The 21,063-nt window shown below is 39.1% G+C and overlaps 6 protein-coding genes across 8 annotated transcripts; 5 read left to right on the top strand and 1 right to left on the bottom strand.

Moving 5' to 3' along the window:
• Positions 1-3,650: 3,650 nt before the first annotated feature.
• Positions 3,651-12,440, top strand: LOC113718230 (exocyst complex component SEC15B-like). Its single transcript, XM_027243159.2, has 2 exons — positions 3,651-11,512; positions 11,634-12,440. The coding sequence occupies exon 1, from the start codon at positions 4,036-4,038 to the stop codon at positions 6,451-6,453; it is 2,418 nt and encodes an 805-aa protein (XP_027098960.2). The 5' UTR covers positions 3,651-4,035; the 3' UTR covers positions 6,454-11,512; positions 11,634-12,440.
• On the top strand, positions 8,257-8,811 carry LOC113735249 (uncharacterized protein At5g01610-like). Its single transcript, XM_027262271.2, has one exon. The coding sequence runs from the start codon at positions 8,257-8,259 to the stop codon at positions 8,809-8,811; it is 555 nt and encodes a 184-aa protein (XP_027118072.1).
• Positions 11,647-12,522, top strand: LOC140003705 (uncharacterized protein At5g01610-like). Its single transcript, XM_072065526.1, has 2 exons — positions 11,647-12,198; positions 12,457-12,522. Exon 1 carries the CDS (start codon positions 11,647-11,649, stop codon positions 12,187-12,189), a length of 543 nt encoding a protein of 180 aa, XP_071921627.1. The 3' UTR covers positions 12,190-12,198; positions 12,457-12,522.
• Positions 12,523-12,662: 140 nt separating this feature from the next.
• On the top strand, positions 12,663-15,898 carry LOC113696412 (uncharacterized protein At5g01610-like). 3 transcript variants are annotated; one of them, XR_011821334.1, is made up of 2 exons: positions 12,663-14,298; positions 15,609-15,898. XR_011821334.1 is itself a non-coding variant. In XM_072065529.1 (2 exons), the coding sequence occupies exon 1, from the start codon at positions 13,470-13,472 to the stop codon at positions 13,995-13,997; it is 528 nt and encodes a 175-aa protein (XP_071921630.1). In that variant the 5' UTR covers positions 12,663-13,469; the 3' UTR covers positions 13,998-14,033; positions 15,609-15,898. The 3 variants fall into 3 exon arrangements, 2 of the variants coding, with proteins under 2 accessions (XP_071921630.1, XP_071921640.1); XM_072065529.1 differs by having other exon boundaries at positions 12,663-14,033; XM_072065539.1 differs by having other exon boundaries at positions 12,663-14,033; positions 14,633-15,666.
• Positions 15,899-16,768: 870 nt separating this feature from the next.
• LOC113718216 (protein SENESCENCE-ASSOCIATED GENE 21, mitochondrial-like) lies at positions 16,769-17,741 on the bottom strand. Its single transcript, XM_027243134.2, has 2 exons — positions 17,440-17,741; positions 16,769-17,294 (listed from the first exon to the last, which is right to left on the bottom strand). Exons 1-2 carry the CDS (start codon positions 17,511-17,513, stop codon positions 17,075-17,077), a joined length of 294 nt encoding a protein of 97 aa, XP_027098935.1. The 5' UTR covers positions 17,514-17,741; the 3' UTR covers positions 16,769-17,074.
• An 881-nt stretch (positions 17,742-18,622) lies between these two features.
• Positions 18,623-20,436, top strand: LOC140020560 (uncharacterized). The gene is made up of 3 exons (XM_072071571.1): positions 18,623-18,780; positions 18,882-19,456; positions 20,127-20,436. The coding sequence occupies exons 2-3, from the start codon at positions 19,040-19,042 to the stop codon at positions 20,421-20,423; spliced, it is 714 nt and encodes a 237-aa protein (XP_071927672.1). The 5' UTR covers positions 18,623-18,780; positions 18,882-19,039; the 3' UTR covers positions 20,424-20,436.
• Positions 20,437-21,063: the final 627 nt, after the last annotated feature.

Here is a 21,063-nt window from a genome sequence, read left to right as displayed (position 1 = left end):
TCCTCCACTTTTAAGCTCTTCATATCCTGCAAAAGCTAAAAGTTTTTGTAGAAAATTTGTTGGTTATTTACAATGTTTAAAATAATTGCCACAAAACTACTTATTTTCTCTCAAAAATTTTCTTATCAACCAAACATTTTATAGGAGAGTGATTTTCTTTCATTTGCTTCACTTTCTTTCATTTTATTTTTTCTTACATGACTTTCTCTCTAATAAAAAAAAATCAAATGATCCTAAAGTGCAATCTGACTTCTAAACGCCCAAAACTATTTTTATGTGTGAGTGTACAAGTATTTGTACGAGAACGAAGTAAGCTCCAATGTCATAAAAGCCTAAAGATGCCGAACAAAATTGTGGCTCTAGTGGTGCTTCAAGAACGAATTGGGGGAAAGAAAGGGAATTTAGCCACTTTTTATTCAATCATAATGCCAACTCTATTTATTAACTGTAAACCTTTCTTGTTTTAAAAGAATTTTAGCTGAACTAGTTAGGGATCACAATAGATAGGATAAAATCTAATACCCACAGGAAGTCGACTTGATAGTTAATTTGATTAGATGATTAATGGGTTATTTGTTAGGGTTATTAGGATTTAGTATTTATGCAAATTTACCGACGAGTAACCAGAGAGGATTTGATAAGAGGATACCAAAAAATTCAATACATGATACCTTTTATATATATATTCTTAGGTCTTAATTTTATAGTTGGGTAAAATACACTAAACCCCCTTGTGGTTTGGGTTATTATCATAAAGCCTCCTCATTATTTGAAAATCCCCAAAGAACCCCCTCGTGATTTGGACTAATTTGGGTAATGGACGGAAATCGTCCAATTTGACGAGAAGTGAATTACACACGCTTGACAAGCGAGTGTGATAACAATACATCAAGGGTAATGTGGTAATTTTACATTTTCTTTTCTTTTCTTTTCTTTTTTTTTTCCTTGTTCTTCATTTTTCTTCTTTCTCCTGAACTAAACCATCTGGAGTAGAAAAACTGAAGCAAAATCAACACCAACCTTTGTTAATCCGGTGACACCCAGCAAAAGATTCCACCAATGGAATCCAGTATTTGCTTCAACCCTTCACCAACCGAAGCAACCCAACACCTCAACCTTCAAACTCCTCGAAGCCTAAAACCATCTGCTTTTCCCAGTTGTTATAACTTGCACCACCAATTTGTAATTACAAATTTCTACTAGAAGGGGGAAAAAAATTTCCCCGAACTCCTTCAGAATCATCATCATCTACCACCAAGTACAATTAAACTGGTTGGCCCGATACCTGCCCGGAGGCTGACGTGACCCAGACCCGTAAGCTCAACCGGACCCAGAGAAACCCGAGGACGAGACCACCCAAAAATGCGAAAATCATCATCATCATCATCATCATCAATATAAGGGTACCAATAGTACCGTGGGTTAGTTGTTAATTTGTGTCAAACGTCCACTTTAGAGCTGGCTGCTTGGTGAAATTGAGGTTATTGTTGTTGCCCCCGGAAGCGGAATAATCGAAATCTATGACAAGGGATTTCAACCAAGTAAACTTACGAAGAAATTGTGGCAGATAATCCAGCACCAGGTAGTGATCGAAGGCACAATAGGGTGGCGAAAATGTCCACATGACGGAGTCATAGGCTGCCGGCTGAAGAAACACCATAGGATAGGTGACAGCATGGACCAGTTTGCCGGGAAAAGCAGCCAGTCGGAGTGTGGGATTACGTTGGATGAGTGAGATCTGAACAGGGATTTTGAAAGAAACAGATTCGGATTTGTAAACAAGAGAAGAGAATCTTTTGGAGACTAAAGGAACACCTGCAGAGGTATTTGGCTTCAAAAACTTTGTCAAGAATGACGGAAACTATTGCATCTGGTAATCGCTTGAATGGATCAACAATTTCTTTTCCTCGATGTTCTTCTGCAGCAGCTGCTCCAAATTTTTGAAATTTTCAAATGAGCCACTTGATGTTTCTTTATTCTCAAATGGAGTGAGAAAGTTTCTAAAATCTTATGTAAATCTTGAACTAACTTTTAGTATAGGTTGAAACAAGGTTAATATAGAAATTTCATATTTTCCGTTAAATTGGACGATTTCCGTTCATTGCCCAAATTAATCCAAACCACGAGGGGGTTCTTTGGGGATTTTCAAATAATGAGGAGGCTTTATGATAATAACCCAAATCACAAGGGGGTTTAGTGTATTTTACCCTTTATAGTTTAATAACCCATACCTCTAAACTAACTCGTTGCACAGTCCATAACCCTCTTATTCTCTTTAGTTTGTATTTTTATTCTCCATATTCATAGTGTCAAGCGTTCTCTGTCATGTTTTGTATAAAACTAGTTGTTTGGAAATGACCATGAGAATGATCGTCTGAATCTTCTTCTGGAAATTTGCTGAAATTGCTAGTAGTGAGAAGCATGATTTAACTAGAAGTCTCAAATGGAGACAATTGTGATTAAAAATAGAATAATGTTGATTTAGTTTTCATAAAATGTTGAATTTTGTACATGTATGTTCTATTGCTTTGTCCAAATATAAGACTCAATGTTTGTATTATTGATTTACGGTGACGTATAAATTAATTTTAGTTTCATAAAAATAATTATTTTTTGATCATTCAAATTAGCAGATAGAGAGTACCCGATGGGTAATCGGAACTCGCATGAAGAGGGTTAGGTAATAGTAATTAAAACTCGTAGGATCACTCGATAGGGTTTGATAAGAAAAATTTTCGAGAATACTCATTTCGTCACCATCCTTAGAACGAGTGTGTTCAAATAAGAATGAATTTAATGTAACACATTTCATGATGTGATGTATGTGAGATAAATAATAATGTTTTAAAACTCAGATCGATAAGTGAACTAATGAAGTGTCCGGATAGCGATTCAATCGATCTGACTGATTCAATCTAGGTTCAATGATTTTTTTTTTCAAAAATAAAATATATAAATATACATGCATAGAGTAAGATATCTCGTGGACTAACTTAAGAGTTAAGACATCACCTAATAAAAACAAAAATATTTCCAAAGAACTTGGATTTTGAAAGATAAATTTTAGTGATTAGTCTTTAGAATTGGAAAAATGTATCATTTTTTCTTTTCAATCGACGAAAGCATAAACTGCCAGTTTATGATGCATTCCAGCTTGCACGGTTAATAAAATTTTGACCGAGTCTTAGGCCTAGTCAACCCAAATTATGAACCAGATCAAATCCATGGACGACTTAAGTCGATCTAATTTTCAATATATTGGAGATAAATAGAAAATTAAGAAAATAAAAAAGGATGATTGAAAAACGTAATATTTTGTAAGCAACCACTTATCCAAATGAATCACATCCTTCGCTAAATTCAAAAGAATCAAATCCACCGATCTAAACACAATCTTTGAGAAATTATATAAAGTTTAGGGCGGAATGCAATAAGATGCAAGAATCCAAATTTTCTTTTAGTTAGAAAATTGGTATGTACTCCGTAGCTGCGTTGTACGTCGAGGCAGTTGGCCGCCGGGGGTCGACAATTGGATATGCTTTTGGACGGCGTCTGATTTTGACTAATACTTCGACTTCAGACAGTCGTGCGAAATGAGAGCAGGAAAATGACGAAAAGACCTCGAAATGCTTCCTTCTCTTCTTTCAAATTCTGACTGCCCTTTTCTAATTCCTTACCTTTAACGTAACACTTCCTGGAGCATCTTTTTAACTATGAGATGAGATGAAGAACAAAGTGCAAACTCCGTCAAACCAACCCACCCAACCCATTCCAGTGGCATTTTAGTCAATAGATACCTAAGATTACTGGAGGGGACTAAAATTCTAAGCGGACCTCCTCAATGTCCTAAGTCCTAACCACCCCACTTTTCACGAATCCACGATCTTCTTCTTCTTCTTCTTCTTCAGCGGTCTCCCAACTCCGTTTTTTTTTTTTTTTGGCGGGTTTTATTTTCCTCCTTCCTAAATCCCCTCCATTTTTAGCGGCTCCGTCGCTCTAGCACTTACTGTCCGTTCCAACTCCCCAACCCATCCCATGCACTCGTCCAAGATGCGCCGGAAAGTAGTTCCGGCTTCAACTGACAACGGCGATTCCGCCGACAAACAAGACCAGCTCCTCCTCTCTGCTGCCATCTGCAACGGCGAGGACTTAGGCCCCTTCGTCCGCAAGGCCTTCGCCACCGGTAAACCCGAGACCCTCCTTCACCACCTCCGACACTTCTCCCGATCCAAAGAGTCCGAAATCGAGGACGTTTGTAGGGCCCACTACCAAGACTTCATCATGGCAGTCGACGACCTCCGCTCCCTCCTCTCCGACGTCGATTCCCTAAAATCCTCTCTCTCCATTTCCAACTCCCAGCTTCAGTCCGTCGCCCTCCCCTTGCTCACCTCCCTGGATTCCTTCGTCGAGGCCCGCAACAAATGCAAGAACATCACTCTCGCCATCGAATCTCTTCGGACCTGTGCTCAATTAGTCGAGCTCTGCTCCCGAGCCAATTTTCATCTCTCCAACAACAACTTCTACATGGCCCTCAAGTGCGTGGACTCGATTGAGCGTGAGCTTCTGAAAAAGATGCCGTCGTCTACTCTCCGGCGCATGCTGGAGAAGCAGATCCCGGAGATTCGAGCTCATATAGAGAGGAAAGTAAGCAAGGAGTTCGGGGACTGGCTGGTGGAGATTCGAATAGTGAGTCGGAATCTGGGTCAACTCGCGATTGGGCAAGCCTCAGCTGCTAGGCAGAGAGAGGAGGAGCTCAGGATCAAGCAGAGGCAAGCCGAGGAGCAGAGTCGTCTGAGTCTTCGGGACTGCGTTTACGCGCTTGAGGAAGAAGATGATGAAGGGCTAGACGGATTCAGCGAGAATAACAGGGAAGGCTATGGTAACGGTGGGGCAGGGGCTTTGGGATTTGATTTGATGCCCTTGTACCGAGCCCATCATATTCACCAGACTCTTGGGCTGGAGGATCGTTTCAGGCAGTATTATTTCGAAAACCGGAAGCTTCAATTAACTTCGGATTTTCAGGTATCTTCAATGACCCCTTTTCTCGAATCGCATCAAACCTTTTTGGCTCAAATTGCCGGGTTCTTTATAGTTGAGGATAGAGTTTTGAGGACTGGTGGGGGGTTAATTTCGAAGATGGAGGTTGAGAATTTGTGGGATACTGCTGTGAGCAAAATGTGTTCCGTTTTAGAGGATCAATTCTCTAGAATGCAGACAGCTAATCATCTGCTACTGATAAAGGATTATGTGAGTTTGCTTGGCGTTACGTTGCGGAGATATGGTTATCCTACTGATGCTTTGCTTGATGTTTTGAGCAAGCACAGGGATAAGTATCATGAGCTCTTGTTGTCTGATTGTCGTAAGCAGATTGCCGAGGCTCTTGCCGCGGATAAGCTTGAGCAGATGTATATGAAGAAAGAGTATGAATATTCCATGAACGTTCTCTCGTTTCAGTTACAAACTTCTAATCTTATGCCCGCATTCCCTTATGTTGCACCATTTTCTTCCACCGTGCCTGATTGCTGTAGAATTGTGCGGTCATTCATTGAGGATTCGGTGAGTTTCATGTCGTATGGCGGACAGCTCGAGTTCTATGATGTGGTGAAGAAGTATTTGGATAGGCTCTTGGCTGAAGTTCTGGATGGGGCTTTATTGAAGATCATTAATACTTCAGTTAACGGGGTTACTCAGGCAATGCAGATGGCAGCGAATATGGCTGTATTTGAGCGTGCTTGTGACTTCTTTTTTTGCCATGCTGCACAACTTTCAGGAATTCCTTTAAGAATGGCCGAAAGGGGCAGGAAGCAGTTTCCTCTAACGAAAGCTCGTGATGCAGCTGAGGAGATGCTCTCTGGGTTGCTTAAGCAGAAGGTCGATGGATTTTTGACTCTAATTGAGAATGTGAACTGGATGGCCGATGATACTCTACAGGGTGGTAATGAATATGCGAATGAGGTGATTATATTTCTAGAAACTCTCGTCTCTACTGCTCAGCAGATTTTGCCGGTTGAGGTTCTTAAGAGGGTTCTGCAAGATGTTCTTTCTCACATATCTGAGATGATCGTTGGAGCTTTACTTGGGGAATCAGTTAAGAGATTTAACGTAAACGCTATTATGGGACTTGATGTGGATGTCCGGATGTTGGAATCATTTGCTGAGAACCAAGCTACACTTTTGTCTGATGCAGATGCAAATGAGTTGAAAACAGCACTTGTTGAGTCAAGGCAATTGATTAACTTGCTCTTGAGCAATCATCCTGAGAACTTCTTAAATCCAGTTATCCGAGAGAGAAGTTATAATGCTTTGGACTACCGGAAAGTAGTGGCCATTTCAGAGAAGTTAAGGGATCAATCCGACAGGCTGTTTGGGTCATTTGGAACAAGGGGAGCGAAGCAGAATACGAAGAAGAAATCTCTAGATGCATTGATAAAACGACTGAAAGATGTGAATTAAATTTATTCATTCTCTATACGTGCTTATTTGCTGGTAATTCTTCCATTGGCTCGCCAGTTACTTTACACTAGTTGGAATTAGCTTAATCATAGTATGTTGGCTCGCGTTCTATTCAAATTTTCATAATTGCCCATGAAATTTGGTGTTACGTACTTCATCACACTCTCTTGCAGCTCCAATAGCTTGTTTCTGTTTGCTGATTAGAATGTTGCTTGGTCTCTTAAGATCGTAGGTAGCTCTATCAGACTTGGTTTATGTCCAACTTAACCAAAAATTATTTTTTCTTTGCTTTATTTACTTGATTTTGCAATTCGTTATATTTTGACATTGTAACCGTGGGATCATGTCCTTACCTGGCTATGTTCATGCCAACCTTTTGGTGATTTCCCTTTCTGTTCAGTTGCTGTTCTTTGTTATCTTTACTTTACTCTTCCTTTTAGAACGAAGAACATACCAAAAGATTAATCAACGCCCCCCCCTCCCCCCTTCTACCCTTCCCCCAAAAAATAATAATGGTTTTTCGGGATTACTCTTCTGTTTTGGCTTTAGAATCTCTAAAACCTCAAAAACATAAAAGCTAATACCCGAGGATTGGGGAAGTAATACTCTGTAAATAGGACATATGAATTCGTATAGATGATTTAAGTCTATTTTAGAACTCATACAATAATGTTCCGTTGCTTGAAAACCGAACAGGTACAGGAAAGAAAAGGTTTACATGTAAATTGAGTCTTGAGGAAATTATATCCTGTTAATCCTCCATTCTACTACAGTTGATCTCTGCTTTTTCTGTAATATTCCCTCTAATAATCGCCAGATTCCCATTGCTTTCTATTTTTTGTCTTCTTGAATTGGGTAGGTCCCTGGTTGAAATGTCATCGTTGCCGGAAAAAAAAAAGGTTCCCTGGTTGTTGGCTCAACTGGATGTTGATTGGCATCTGATAATTGAAGGGGAAGTATCAGCAACATTCAGTGGTTTAAGAACTCGTTCTGTTTGTAACTTTCATTATTGATTGCTTGCACTGGTCGTCTAGCGGGTATTAACATCAATGGATTTTTAAATTGTTATTTGGAGAACTCACCCGAAAAAAAACAAAAAACAAAAACACCCCAAAAAAAAAAAAAAAAAGAAACAGCAGCACGTGGACAGATGGAGGTGCATGACAGCTAAGATGATAGTGTACCAATAGCGACAATTATTTGTAGCCTTCCCCATTTGGCATTTTTTTTTTGGGGTCAAAATTCCCCATTAGGCGTTAGGGATAATTTCAGATACCTCCCCTAAGGTTTTTAATAATTTCACTAGCCTCCTCTGAAGTTTGTAAAGTAATACAAATCTCTCATAAAGTTAAAGTTTTGATAACAAAATTAGTTCAATTAGAAAAAATAACATTAAAAAAATACTTTGAGAAGAGAGATGGAATTTTAATTTCATAATATGCATGTATATAAGTTGTATTAATAAAAAAATAAAAATAATTAATACACATATTTTATTAGTCAAAAAGTTCACATATAATAAATTACATAACATAAATAAGCAATAAAATTATACTAGTTATCACAATATTCAACAAAATAGGTTATTCATTTCTTTTGACATGATGTTTGCTATGATATTTATGATTTTGAGTAGAAAATTTTTTAAATTTTACCTTTCTTTTTCCTTCATTCACCTTTACTAATGTAATTTTGTAAACTTCGGGAGATACCAACTAGGCATTAGCTGTTGAAGTTGTCGCGAATTCTATATGAGGCACTACTTTTGAACGTCCGTCCATTACGGGGAAAAAGCCCAGAAAAATGAAGAGAGCAGAATATTATTGGGGTGGTAGTAGTTTTCTTAAGCCAAAAGGTATCCAATCCATGTCATCGTGGTTGACCCTACTCTGCCTCTGCCCCTTTTGCCTATGTGCTTATTCTGGAAAGGAGAAGCCTTCGGCTTACGAAGCTCTTGAGCAATACGACTTTCCTGTGGGTCTTCTTCCACAGGGTGCAACCGGCTATGATTTGAAGCCCAACACCGGTGAGTTCTCGGCTCATCTAAATGGCACCTGCAGCTTTTGGCTGACGAATTTATACAAGCTGAGGTACAAGTCCACCATATCCGGAGTGATATCGAAGGATCGGCTCACCAAACTCAGAGGTGTTAGCGTTGAAGTGCTGAAGCTGTCGTTGAAGATAGTGGAGGTAAGACGGAATGGGGAAGATCTTGAGTTCTCGGTTGGTATCACCTCCGCCAAGTTTCCGGTCCGTGATTTTGAGGTGTCTCCCCGGTGTGGATGTGGGTTTAAATGTGTTACAGGTGGTGGTGATTGGAAAAATAACTGGTATCTGTCTTCGTCTTTACACTACTGACTTGTTAGGGGAGATTTTCACTTCAAAGTTAAATCATCACTTTTTTACAGTCCATTCGGATTTGAATTAGCAAAAGAGTCTGCAATGAAAGCAAATAGGTAATGAGTATTTGTTGCCGCGCCGGGGCGGGCATCCTGTATATTCTATACAGTCCATCACTTTGTTAAAAATATCGGCGACTGTGCAATTTGTGGCTTGTGTGGGATTACCGGTGGTGGAACTTGAAACCCAAGCCCAAGCCCAAGCCCAAGCCCAAGCCCAAGCCCAGGGAGTCCAGATTGCGTCCGTTGAAGTTCAGTCTGACACTTGAGAACGGGACCCAACGACAATCAATCCTAAATATTCATTTCCTGAGTTAGGACAGCACCTCGCAGGTTTTTTTCGATAAAAATGCACTGACCAATGTGTTTCACGATGTTTTTAATTTTTTAGCCTTTTTTTAATCGAAAATTTTGAGCTTATTAGTTATCCGTCATTATTATTTTCTCTCGGAAGTAAAAAATAAATAAATAGATAAATAACGGGGTAAAGGACAAAGCTAAGTATGACTAGTCCGAATTATATTTTTTTTGAAAAAAAAAATGTGTAATACTACTGACTCTATGAGCTACTTTTAGTGGAAAACGTTAGAAATGGAACTAAAAAGAATGTGTGAATATTTGAGAGCATTTGACCAACATGCATAGCATAGAATGTAATAGGGAATTTGCAGTTCTAAGGTTTTATAGATCTTTGCACCTGCTCATGTGCATTAGTGTACCTTTTTTATTTAGAGGTGGATTTTTCTCTCTTTAGCTTCCTGATCTAGTTGGACACTCCTTTAGGTTAAAGTATACATAGCGTATAGATATTGTCAATTAATTAAAAAAAAATAGGATATCTCAACTTGCACTGCAACACGCATTGGTGATGTTGTTACTAGCAAGTGATAATTTTAAGAGTGTTTGGATAGCAAATTATTCTAAATAATATTTGGCTTGCATCATAAACATATTTTTTCAGCTCATCTTAGTATATTTTTAACTATCTTTTTATTTCACATACATCACATCAAAAAAAAGTGCTATAGTAATAATTTCAAATAATACTTTATCCAAACAAATCCACTACAGTTTGAATCCGAAATGGATCCTCTACCTAAGTTTCCTGTCCAATTGCCTCAAAAAAAAAAAGTTTGTACCATTGACGGGGCAATGTAGTCACAAGACATAATAGAATGGTGCGGTCCTCCCTTTAGTGTGTAGTGCATCCGTCTGATCCGATTGTAGTTTAATCTTTGTCGATTTTTCAATTGTCCAATTAGGTCCTCCCCTTAGTATAAGTTAAAGTAGGACTAGGAGTAAGTGTAGGATTAGACAAGCACCTATCCACAAAAAAAAAAAAAAGGAAAAAAAAAAGAATGGTGGTTGTTCTTGAATGGCTTGATAAATGATAAGTAGGAATTGATTAATGGGATAATTTCATAAACGTGCCTTAAAGTTTTTCACAGTTATAGTTACCTTCTATGAAGTTTGAAAAATTATAGAAACCTTCTTCATATGCCGTGTCTTGATAACAATTGGTAATATATGCACAAAGGATGCAATGAATATCCTATATTATCCTTACATGATTTCTATAACAACTTTAGTGATAGAAGAATTTTAAGTTAGAACAAATGTATCCTTATTGGCTGATCGGCTTTTTTGCATAATTGAACAAGAAATCCAATCAGAGGAAACAAGATGAGAGTTTTTAGATATTGTCGTAGGTGAAATGAGACATGAGCTTTTTAAATAAAGAGGTTTTAGTGGGAAAGGATTTTTTTTTTTTGTTTTTTTTTTAACTCCATTTTCATATGATTAGTAGATTTTGTGAAGGTCAGTGTAGTCATTTAGTAATAATAATAAGAGAGGTTAATGTAATTTTTTAAACTTTAGAGGAGATAATCTAAATTGTTAGAAAGATGTTTCTGAAATTATTTCCTGATTGACATGCCATTGCAATTACGTGAGAAAGACAAGTGAGAAAATAGTGGTAAATATCAAAAAGTGTGTTTGGATAGAGTATTATCTGAAATATTATTTGGAATAATTATTGAAGCATTTTTTGTGATTTGATGTATGTGAGATAAAAAGTAGTTGAGAATATAAAAAGGTAGGTGAAAAATGTGTTTATGATACAAGCGTAATATTATTTGAAATAAATTTGCAATCCAAACACACTCAAAGTCACCTGGAATGTGGGACAAGGGGCACGGACGATTGCACTCACCAACGATTTTGACCATTTTCAACCGTGAGTAACTTTGGTTGCACAGGACGTAATTTTATTTTGCACAACTTGTAATTTTAGTACAAAATTTTATAAATCTCACACATAATATGAAAATCGATGCACAACTTATTATCTGAATCGCACAATTTATTGAGATCAAATCATGACCGTTAACCGCTCAGGAGCGGTCATTCTGGTGACCGCTCCTGCCCCGTTCCCTGGAATGTGAGTGGTTGAAATCATTATTGAATGTCGATACATCCGTCACGGACTTGAATACCGTTTGCTTTTCCCGTTCAACAAAGTCCCATTTTTTGACCCACGTACTGATCACGCGGCTGGACTACAGGACTCGTATCCCCGACTTTAGCCAAGAAGCGTTTCACTCTAGCACCTCCTAGTTTCCCGTGAGAATACAATAGCAGTAGCAGCGGCAGCAGTACAGGTAAGACTAGGGATATAAGAAGGAAACCGGATCAGTTTCTTGCAGTCTATTTCACAGGATCTATTAGCCAAAATCGACCAAATCTCGGAACTAATTCCCACCACTTGATCGCTAAACACAGCAGGTAGCGTCTAATGACCATGGATTCAAGAACCACGACGACGACGTTGTGCATCTTCTTCGTCTCCCTAGCACTCTTGTCAAGTTCGCCGGCGATGAGCGACGACGGTACTACTCCAACAGTGTACCAAGTGTTGCAAGAGTACGGGTTCCCTGTGGGTATTCTACCGGAGGGGGTGACTAGCTATGAACTGGACAGGAGCACCGGCAAGTTTACCGTCTACTTGGACGAGACTTGCAGCTTCACCATAGATGGCTACAATATCAGGTACAAGTCAAAAGTAACGGGGGTCATATCCTATCAACGTCTCACGGACTTGAGCGGTGTCCAAGTCAAGGTCCTCTTCTTTTGGCTGAGCATTGGAGAGGTGACCCTGGACGGAGACGAGCTGGACTTCTCCGTTGGGATCGCTTCTGCTGATTTTCATGTGGACAACTTTTATGAGAGTCCCCAGTGTGGCTGTGGATTTGACTGCGTCAACGCCGTTGGGGACGGAATCGGAATGTACGGAAGCGGCTCCAAGTTTAATTGGAGGCGCCTTTTCTATCCTTCTTGAACAGCACCGGTGAGCTTCCGCTTAAAAATTATGTACCGTATTAGCTGTAACCTGGAGGTGATGGTTCTCTTTTTAATGCTGAAGGATCATCCAGAAATAAGGGGCACTGTTTTCAGATTTCCCATTTCGTAGACTTATCCATTTTATGCGCTTTATTCTGCAAAATACGAATCTATGTAGCTGTGTACTTGTATGTTCGTTGAAGAAATCCTGCACCCAATCATATTTATTTTGGAGTTTCCGATTCTTCATTTTGTCCTTGTAAAGGAAAGGTCCGGATTGGTTACGTCCTGTTTATGGCAATCAAGGGCAAAAGCTGCACTGTTATGTTCAGGTTCGAATACTAATGAGTAATTTTTTTTATTTTTTTTAAATAGTTTGTCTAACAGATCAGATGGTTATACATTTGTTAAAATATGTTTTAGATGTTGTATTTTTGATAATTCTCTGTAAGTAGATTTTATTGGTTTTTAGGCGAAACAGTAGTTCTAGTAGAACACGTATGATAGGTAGTTGGGTCTGTGCACAACCACAAACACGTGCGAAAGCTGTTTTTCATTCCCAAGACTTTTTTTTTGGGGATAAAACGATCAAATACTTTCATTCATCCAATAGAAGTGCCGATGGTCTAATGACACGGAAGATGCAGACGCTGGGTAGGATCAGTTACCATAGGCGGCCTAGCAGAACTCTGGAGATGACGCGTGGCTGTCTCAATGAGTCAGGTGTTAGGATTAGGGGTGTCAAATTGGATTTTTGGCAAGTCTAATTTTGGCCCACAAATTATTACTACTTTGAGGTTATTACAATTTTGGGGGTAGGGGATAAGAAAGAAGAAGTTTTAATAGAGAGAGAGAGAGAGAGAGAGAGAGAGAGAGAGAGAGAGACTTATTAGTACTATTTTCAGCTAAATTAAGAATTTTGATTTGGTTATTCTTATTAGTATTAGTCTGCTGCACTGGATACAACTGTTCTGTTGTAGAACCTTAACAGCTTCGGTCTCCGGGTCCCCAATAATAATTAATCCAACTTACTTACGTTCTGGTTCCCACAGACAATTAATTAATTATTCCTGCCTACGTTTGGTTGCAAGCTAAAAGCTGCAGATGTAAAAATCTCTCCCCCCCCCCCCCACCACCAAAAAAAAATCTCCCCAACCCAGCGCAATTCAAGCATTGTCTTGTTGAATTCATACCCATTACTCGCGTAAAAAAAAAAATTATAAACATTCTTGAAACAAATCATCCGCAACGCCGCTCTCCACCTACTGCAAACTGATCATGTCAAAAGTTCGCCCAATGAACTGTTCGATTCTCCTAGTTGTCATTTTCCTTTCTTCCTTGACGGTATACGATAACCCACCGCTGCTGGTCTCCGCCGCAAGCCACGGTGCGTCCAGCGCCTACGAAATCCTCCAATCCTATGACTTTCCCGTGGGCCTCCTCCCTAAAGGCGCCACCGGCTATGATCTGGATGAGCAAACCGGTAAATTCAATGCTAACTTTAACAAGTCTTGCAGCTTTTCGTTGGAGGGTTCGTATCAATTGAAGTATAATTCCAAGGTCAGTGGTTACATATCCAAGGACAAGCTCTCAAGGCTCACCGGCGTTAGCGTCAAGGTTTTCTTTATCTGGCTCAACATTTTGGAGGTTACTCGGAACGGCGATGACCTTCAGTTTTCCGTTGGGATTGCCTCCGCAGATTTCCCAGTTGATAATTTCGATCTTATTCCGCAGTGTGGGTGCGGATTGAATTGCGATGGGGAAACCAGGAAGATTCTCAGGAGTCCTTTTGTTTCTTCAATTTAGCTTTTCGGACCCACCACCACCACGACCACTTGGGAGGTTAGTTCTGGATTTAGGCTGTTTTTTTTAAAAAAAAAAAATAAAATAATTCCCCTGTTTTCACTTCCTTTTCCTCTTATTGGAGATACTGCTGTTGTCAGCTGTTCAATATCATATTGTACCAATTTGGGTTCAGCCTAAGCTGGCTTCTTGATTTCCTTCCATCTGGAGCTAGTTCTCTTCTTTGTTCTTGGCGGTTTATTGCTCCTATCCCGAATTCGCTTTGTGAGATTAGTTTTAGATGTTGAATGCATGTCAATTGCTGGTAAGACCCTTTGCTATGAACTAAAAGTGGCTGATTTATGTTCTGCTGCCTGCAACCATTGAAAATTGATCTCTCGCTTAGTTTATTGTGAAATTTTGGACAACACAGGAACTCTTTACGTTGATGATATTTGCAATGTGGAGCGTTCGCTTGTTCTATTGGGAACATTTACTGCTTCTGGTCTGTATCTTGTTTAAAGTCTTCACGTTTGGAATTTAAAATGCTGAAAGCCAGAACACAGTTTTATGCTTAGTTTTCACCATGGGCAGGAGAAATTAAACGATCGAGAAGATAGTTAAGGAAGCTAAGCTATTTTCATGTATTTTACTTTCAGGATTAGGGCTTGGGGCTTTTTAATCCTGAGGGCTTTCCTTTCATCCAAAATGGACTTCTAAATGGCATCCTTGGTTTCACATCCATGCTCAAAATCCATAGACTAAGTGCTATACTTGGAGAGACTAGTTAGGGAGATAGACTGCTATCAGCTGGTGCTTGCTTATAGCGAGGTAAACGAAACGAGGGTGCCGCATTTGCTTAGTGATAGTTCTCTTTGGAGTTTCATTATGGAGACTAGCAGAAAGGGATCATGAGAGACACCTTTTATTTCCTTGAATTGTTCATTTAGAGTGAAAGAAAAGACATTTTCAGGCCAAAAGGTCAGTTTAAAGATAGTTTTTTTTTTTTCATATTTTGTGACAAAAAAGATAGATGGCAAAGACTGATCTTATTTTTTGGTTCAGTTTCTAAGAAGGTTATTTTCAGATGTTTAACTTCATTGGTAGATCAACAAATCTGAATTATGCCACGCTTGTTGGTTTGTGGACCAAATTTTTCATCAATCTGCTGCGACATATTTTAATAACATTATTGTAGCTCCTTGCTTGGATCAATTGTTTTGGAGAAGTAAATATTTTTTTCTTCCAAAGCAACAGCTTTGTTCATGGTAAGCTTGCAAAAGAAGAAGCTTGCAACTGCTATTGTAGACAACAACAGTGCCTTGTGTCAAAAGTTGCATTGCATTTGGATATGATGGCCTATGTAGGTTGAACTGCAGAGGAATCCTCTTTTTATCTCAACAAGTGTTCTTTATGTACGAATATAGCAAATGTGCATGTGCATGTACTAGCTGAAGCATTGGGATTTCCAAGTCTTAGGTGAGTGATGTTGCTTGTCTGTCTACTTGATTAGAGAGAAACACAGCAGAAGTGTGTATTTATGCGTTGAGGAACTTGATGTGATTGTGTTGTGAAATTGGGTTGCACAGTTTGGTTGAAGTCCTTCTAAATAGTTGTCGAATATATTTTGGGCAGGTCATCTCTAAAGGAATGTGGATGAACTTGAGTGCGCAGTATCTGTGATTCGTGAAAACAGGATGAACCTTTTCAGCATCCGGGGGAAGACGAGTTGCGGTTCCTGTGGCTTTTGGTTTAATTGGAAGGATCAATTGGTTAGTAGTTAAAGCATATACTGTAAATTAGGCTCTGGTTAATGATCCCAAGTCTCAAACTGCCTGTCAGATTCAACACACACACATGCAAAAATAACACATTTGACAGAAACAAAGAATAATGGGTAACCACCTAATTGCTTTGGTCGATTATCACATGCATCAAGAATAATGTTGATTCTTGAGCACTCCCCGTGCCAACTTTCTCTCTTTTGGCTCTCCCGAAAGGAGCCGTTCCTGGTGGCCTCGCCACTTATCAATCCTTAAGCTCTGTGGCAAGAGGTGGTCAGAATGTGTTCATTGTTTTTGCTGCTTGTGGAACTTTACCATGAAGGTTCCCTTCCCGAATTCCACTAATCAAATACACTGATCTGTGATGAAAGAAAGGGAAGCCCCTTTTGATTTTGTCCCAAGGGGATCAATTGTCCATCATGTATGGTGCTACTCGCTCCAGAAAAGATAACCTTGTTTATTGAGGCGCATTTTTACTAGCTAATTTTTGCTGGCATACAGCCGGGTCGTAGAAATCAAAAAACGTTAAAATAAAAAGATTCTCCGGCGAGGATTGTCTATCGTGCATGGCGGCTTGTTGAGAAAATGCTCCTACAAAGGAACCCCCAAAAAAGCAAAAAAAAACTCATGGTGATCGCATGAAATCTGAGCGCGTGTATTCAACATCATCCTGACCAAACAGTTTGAACTTTCAGAACCGGCGAGCACCATGAACATTTTTCCAAATACTAAAAATTTCCGGTAATTCATACCCAAAACAAATATGCTGGTTTCCTTATTTAGCAATTTTCCTTCAAAAGAAAATCATTTATTTTCGAATTTTTTTTTGGATCCTGGAAGTCCTTTCCAACTAAACAAACTATTTTTTGTTGATCATATCCAGATTAACATTATGTAGGTTGGTAACTAACAGGAGCACATATGGTTGGCAATAACCGGCACTGATGTATATACATATATTCCAGAAAGAAAGAGCAAAAGAGAGAGAGAAGGTAAGAGAGGCTAAAAAGCTAAAATGAATATGACCCGCATGAATTACTCGGTGCTAACCCCACCAGTCGTTACACATGAGGCCTAAGGGAGATGTATATTGGTTGTAGCAGTAGCACCACAATTGACAATTCCAACGTTTCATCAAACGAAATGAGGTTAACAAGAAAAACCACTCCCCCAAAAAATAAAAATAAAAATAAAAATAAAAAAAAAAAAGGCACTAGTCTTGGACCAGAACTAAAGAAGGCGAAAACTGATCCCTCCACGTCTTTACCAAGAAACTGTTGGGAGTTGAGAGCCTCCCCCATTTTGTGGGTTTCTTTTTCAATTCTTGTGCTTCAAGAGCATGTTGCGGAGCTCAGCAGCATCAATCTCGGCGGCGTGTGTCTCAGGCCTGTAATATCCGGTCACGGGGTCCGGCACCCACGAGGTGGTCTTGCTGCTCGACTCTTCCCCTCCTTTCTTCCGCATCATGTTCGCGTTGCTTCCTCCTCTCATGCTACCAGGCACCGCTCCCTGTGATGCACCTGCTGCATATCCCCGCCTGCATAATTTTATTGACACGTATTTTTTATTTATTACACCCCTACATGATTAAATCGCCCACGAGAAGCTGAAAACAATATATAAATATCTGGGAACGACAGAAATAGAAAGGAACAAAAAAAAAAAAGAACAAAAACGCATACCTGCTTGCAGCGACAGAGATCCTTTGGGCAACGAAAGCTGAGATGAGCTTTGCGTTGGGGAAGGAGCGTGCCATTATTGTTTGTTTGGATGGATACGAAGAGGACGGAAAATTATACCCGATTATATATATTAATTAATAATTGGATGGATGAAAGAGCTGCTGCAGAAAGTTTTACTTGGGGATGGGAATAGAACTCCTGCAGCAGCGTCTTATGAACGTTTTTTTTTAACCTCCCCTCCTTCTGTCTCTCTGTTGTATTATGAAGCGAAAGGGCTTTGCTTTTCAGGTTTCATTAGGGCTGCAAAGCTGGCGTCTTATATAGGACTGCGGGACGCGTTATGCGGCACGACGCACAATATTGGGTCAGATGGACTCGGCCACCCCCGTCAAAGTTGGCCTCTGCTCATGTCCAAAGCGTCCTCCGGTGTTTTGACACCTGGTCCCCGTCTTTTCCATCTTATTATATTAATTAATAGTAATAATTATAATGAAGTGGGATAAGATATTTTTATTAGAATCAATATGGAAGTTACTAGAAGTCTCAAGCTATTATTATTATTATTTTTACACCAACAAACAAACGAAAAAAAAATTATACTTAGAAGTTATTAAACTTAAATACTTGCTACTAATTATGCTTTTGGTGAATCCCCGTCTGGATTGCATTTTTCCGTCATTTTTCATTAAAAAATTATTGTAACGATTTGATGTATGTGAGAAAAAAAGATAATAGAGAAATGTGATCACGAAAAACGACGCAATTTTCTGACAGAAAATGGCAATTCAAACAGGACTAAAATGTTTTTGTAAGTTTAAAATTATTGAAAAACTAAAAAGCCAACTAGCATGATTGAATTGAGGAGGGGGATTGACAGACGGCCATCTCCGAAGTTGAGAACTTAAACAAACATCTACCACAACTTGTTGGTTTTCTGTGCTTCTAACCTCTCTGTCGTCTCAAAACGCAACAACTTATACTATATAGGGAAAACTGCACCAATCATCCCTCACATATCACAAATGTGAAAATTTAGTCCTTCAGAACAAAAATGATCAGTTTTAATCCCTAACAAACAAAAAATGATCACATTTAGTCCTTTTCACTTTTCCGAACAAATTTTGGCCGGAGCTCACTGGGTCCACGTGCAATGCCCAATTTTTAAAGGGTAAAAATGGCAAATCACTGTGTAAAATTCCCCCCTCCCTCTTCCCCTTCCTCTCAAACCATTCTTGATTTCCTTCTCTCAACTTTTCAGAGGGCCAAAGAAGAACCAGCAGTGGAGATTGGAGAAGCAAGAGGAGAGTTTGTGATAGAAATTCAACAAAATCAGAAGTAAAAGTGAGTTGGGCTTTCTTTAATTTACGTATTTGGTTTGTAATTGATTAATTTATTGAACGATTTTGTTGATTTTTTTTTTGGTGTTTTTGCGTTCATTTTAGGCATTGTTCCCATGACTTTTGAGGGGAAATCAGAGGCAACTCAGGCGGTGGCTGAAGTGGTTGCTACAAAGGAAGAGGTTTTGAAGGAAGAAAAGGAGATGGAGAAAGTGTAGCAAGTGAAGGATGTGATTGATGGTGATGTATGCAAAGAAGGGAAGATGGTTGAGAAGAGTTCTTCTTATAGGGAAGAAAGTAATTTCCCTTATGATCTCAAAAAGTTTGAGAAAAAGGCTTTGAATGATTTGAAATCGAAGCTGGAAGAAGCCATTTTGGGGAACAAGCTCTTTAAGAAAGAAGTGGCTAAAGAGGCTCCAAAGGAGTCACCGAAAAAGGAAGGTGAAATGAAGCATACAAGAAGTAGATGGCCTTTATGTTTTCTGCACAGCATTCAAATGCCTTGCCTCAAGTTTTGGTGCATAGGCAGCAGCAGACAAATCCTCTTGCTTCATGTGAAAATTGCCCCTTCAAATCTCTATTCAGTTTCTCAGCCAGATAGCATAGACAATAACCATGATAGCAGGCTTCACCAAATATATGGCGTAATGACTCTCTTATTCCTTTCTGGGAATCAGCAATAAATGTGATTTGCCTGGATGTTGAGACAGCAGACTTGAGTTCTGACAGAAACCAATGCCAATTTTCATCAGTCTCTTCATCAACAACAACAAAGGCTACTAGAAAGACACTATCATTCTCATCTGCAGATGTTGCAGCCAACAATGTGCCTTGATACTTTGAGTACAGAAGAGTGCTGTCAAGGAAAATAAGAGGCCGACAGCCTTGCTGAAAACCAGATATTGATGCATGAAACGAGACAAAGAGCTTGTGGAAGCTGGAGTCCTCATTTGTCATGAATGTGGCAATACTACCTGGATTTGTTTCCATTATCTTTTGACAGAAGAAGGGTAGTTGGCAGTAGGCCTCTTTATAAGATCCCTAAAGCTGCTCACGGGCAATCTCCTTGGCATGCCATGCCTGCGAGTAGTTCAACTAAATGCCATACTCACGCTTTATGTCCACGGCAATATCCTTAGGCTTGTAATTTGGAGAAACTTTCGACTTTTCCTTGATGATATTTCCACCCTTGTTGCTCTATAACCAGCTTTTACCGAAGTTCCTTCACAACTATGCTTGGCATTCATTTTCTTGATGCAGATGAGCTGGGTGGTAGCCAATCTGGCCGCATATATTCTCCAAGGGCAACCTTCAGATTTGCATTTGACAGTTACACGGTGACATTTTTGGATTTTGGATGATGAGGAGCTCTACAAGAAGACATTTGGGACTGAGGAGAAGCGCATTCAGTTCTTGAGATGGAGAGTCCAACTTATGGAGAAGGGAATTCAAAAGCTTGATTTCAAGCCTGGCGGTGTCAATTCCTTGCTTCAGATCAATGATCCCAAGAACTCACCCGAGCCATCCAGGAAGGAAGTTCCTGTTGCTACAAAACAAGTTGTTCTTCTTCTCCAAGACAACTATCCTGAATTTGCAGCCAAAAATATGCTTCTTAGTTTTTGTGTTTTTTTTTCTATGAATGTTTAACTAAAGTTTTGCACACTTGGTCCCTCGCATAATTGGTCAACAGTGATTTGCCACTTTTATCCCTTAAAAATTAGGCATTGCATGTCGACCCAACGAGTTCCGGAAAAGTGAAAAATGACTAAAGGTGATCATTTTTTGTTTGTTAGGGATAAAAATTGATCATTTTTGTTCTGAGGGACTAAATTTTCACATTTGTGATATGTGAGGGACGATTGGTGCAGTTTTCCCTACTATATATATATCGGCGGTAAGTAAATTCGAGTCATGCATCAAATTCATAAGATTTCTACTAGGGGTGGCAATTCGGGTCCAATTCGAACCCGACCCGTCAACCCGTGACGGGTCAGTAAATCTAACACGAACTCGAAAATTTTGGGTTGACGGGTCGGCGGGTCGACCCAAAATGACCCGAAAATTAATTTTAATTTATTAATTTATCACTATAAATTCTAATAAATCAATTTCTCACAAAATTAATTACATCATCAAGTAATAAAAATTTAAATAAATAATTTCAAATCAAATCCAAAATAAATTAAATACAGTAAAAGTGTTTTATCCCAAATCAAATATAAAATAAATTAAAATGAATTATATTATTTGTCCAAATATAATAATTTTAACTTCACACAAGGTAAAT

This window comes from Coffea arabica, chromosome 1e, assembly GCF_036785885.1.
Source record: "Coffea arabica cultivar ET-39 chromosome 1e, Coffea Arabica ET-39 HiFi, whole genome shotgun sequence".
In the NCBI taxonomy this organism is placed as follows: Eukaryota; Viridiplantae; Streptophyta; class Magnoliopsida; order Gentianales; family Rubiaceae; genus Coffea; species Coffea arabica.
This window is presented reverse-complemented; position numbering and strand designations above follow the sequence as displayed.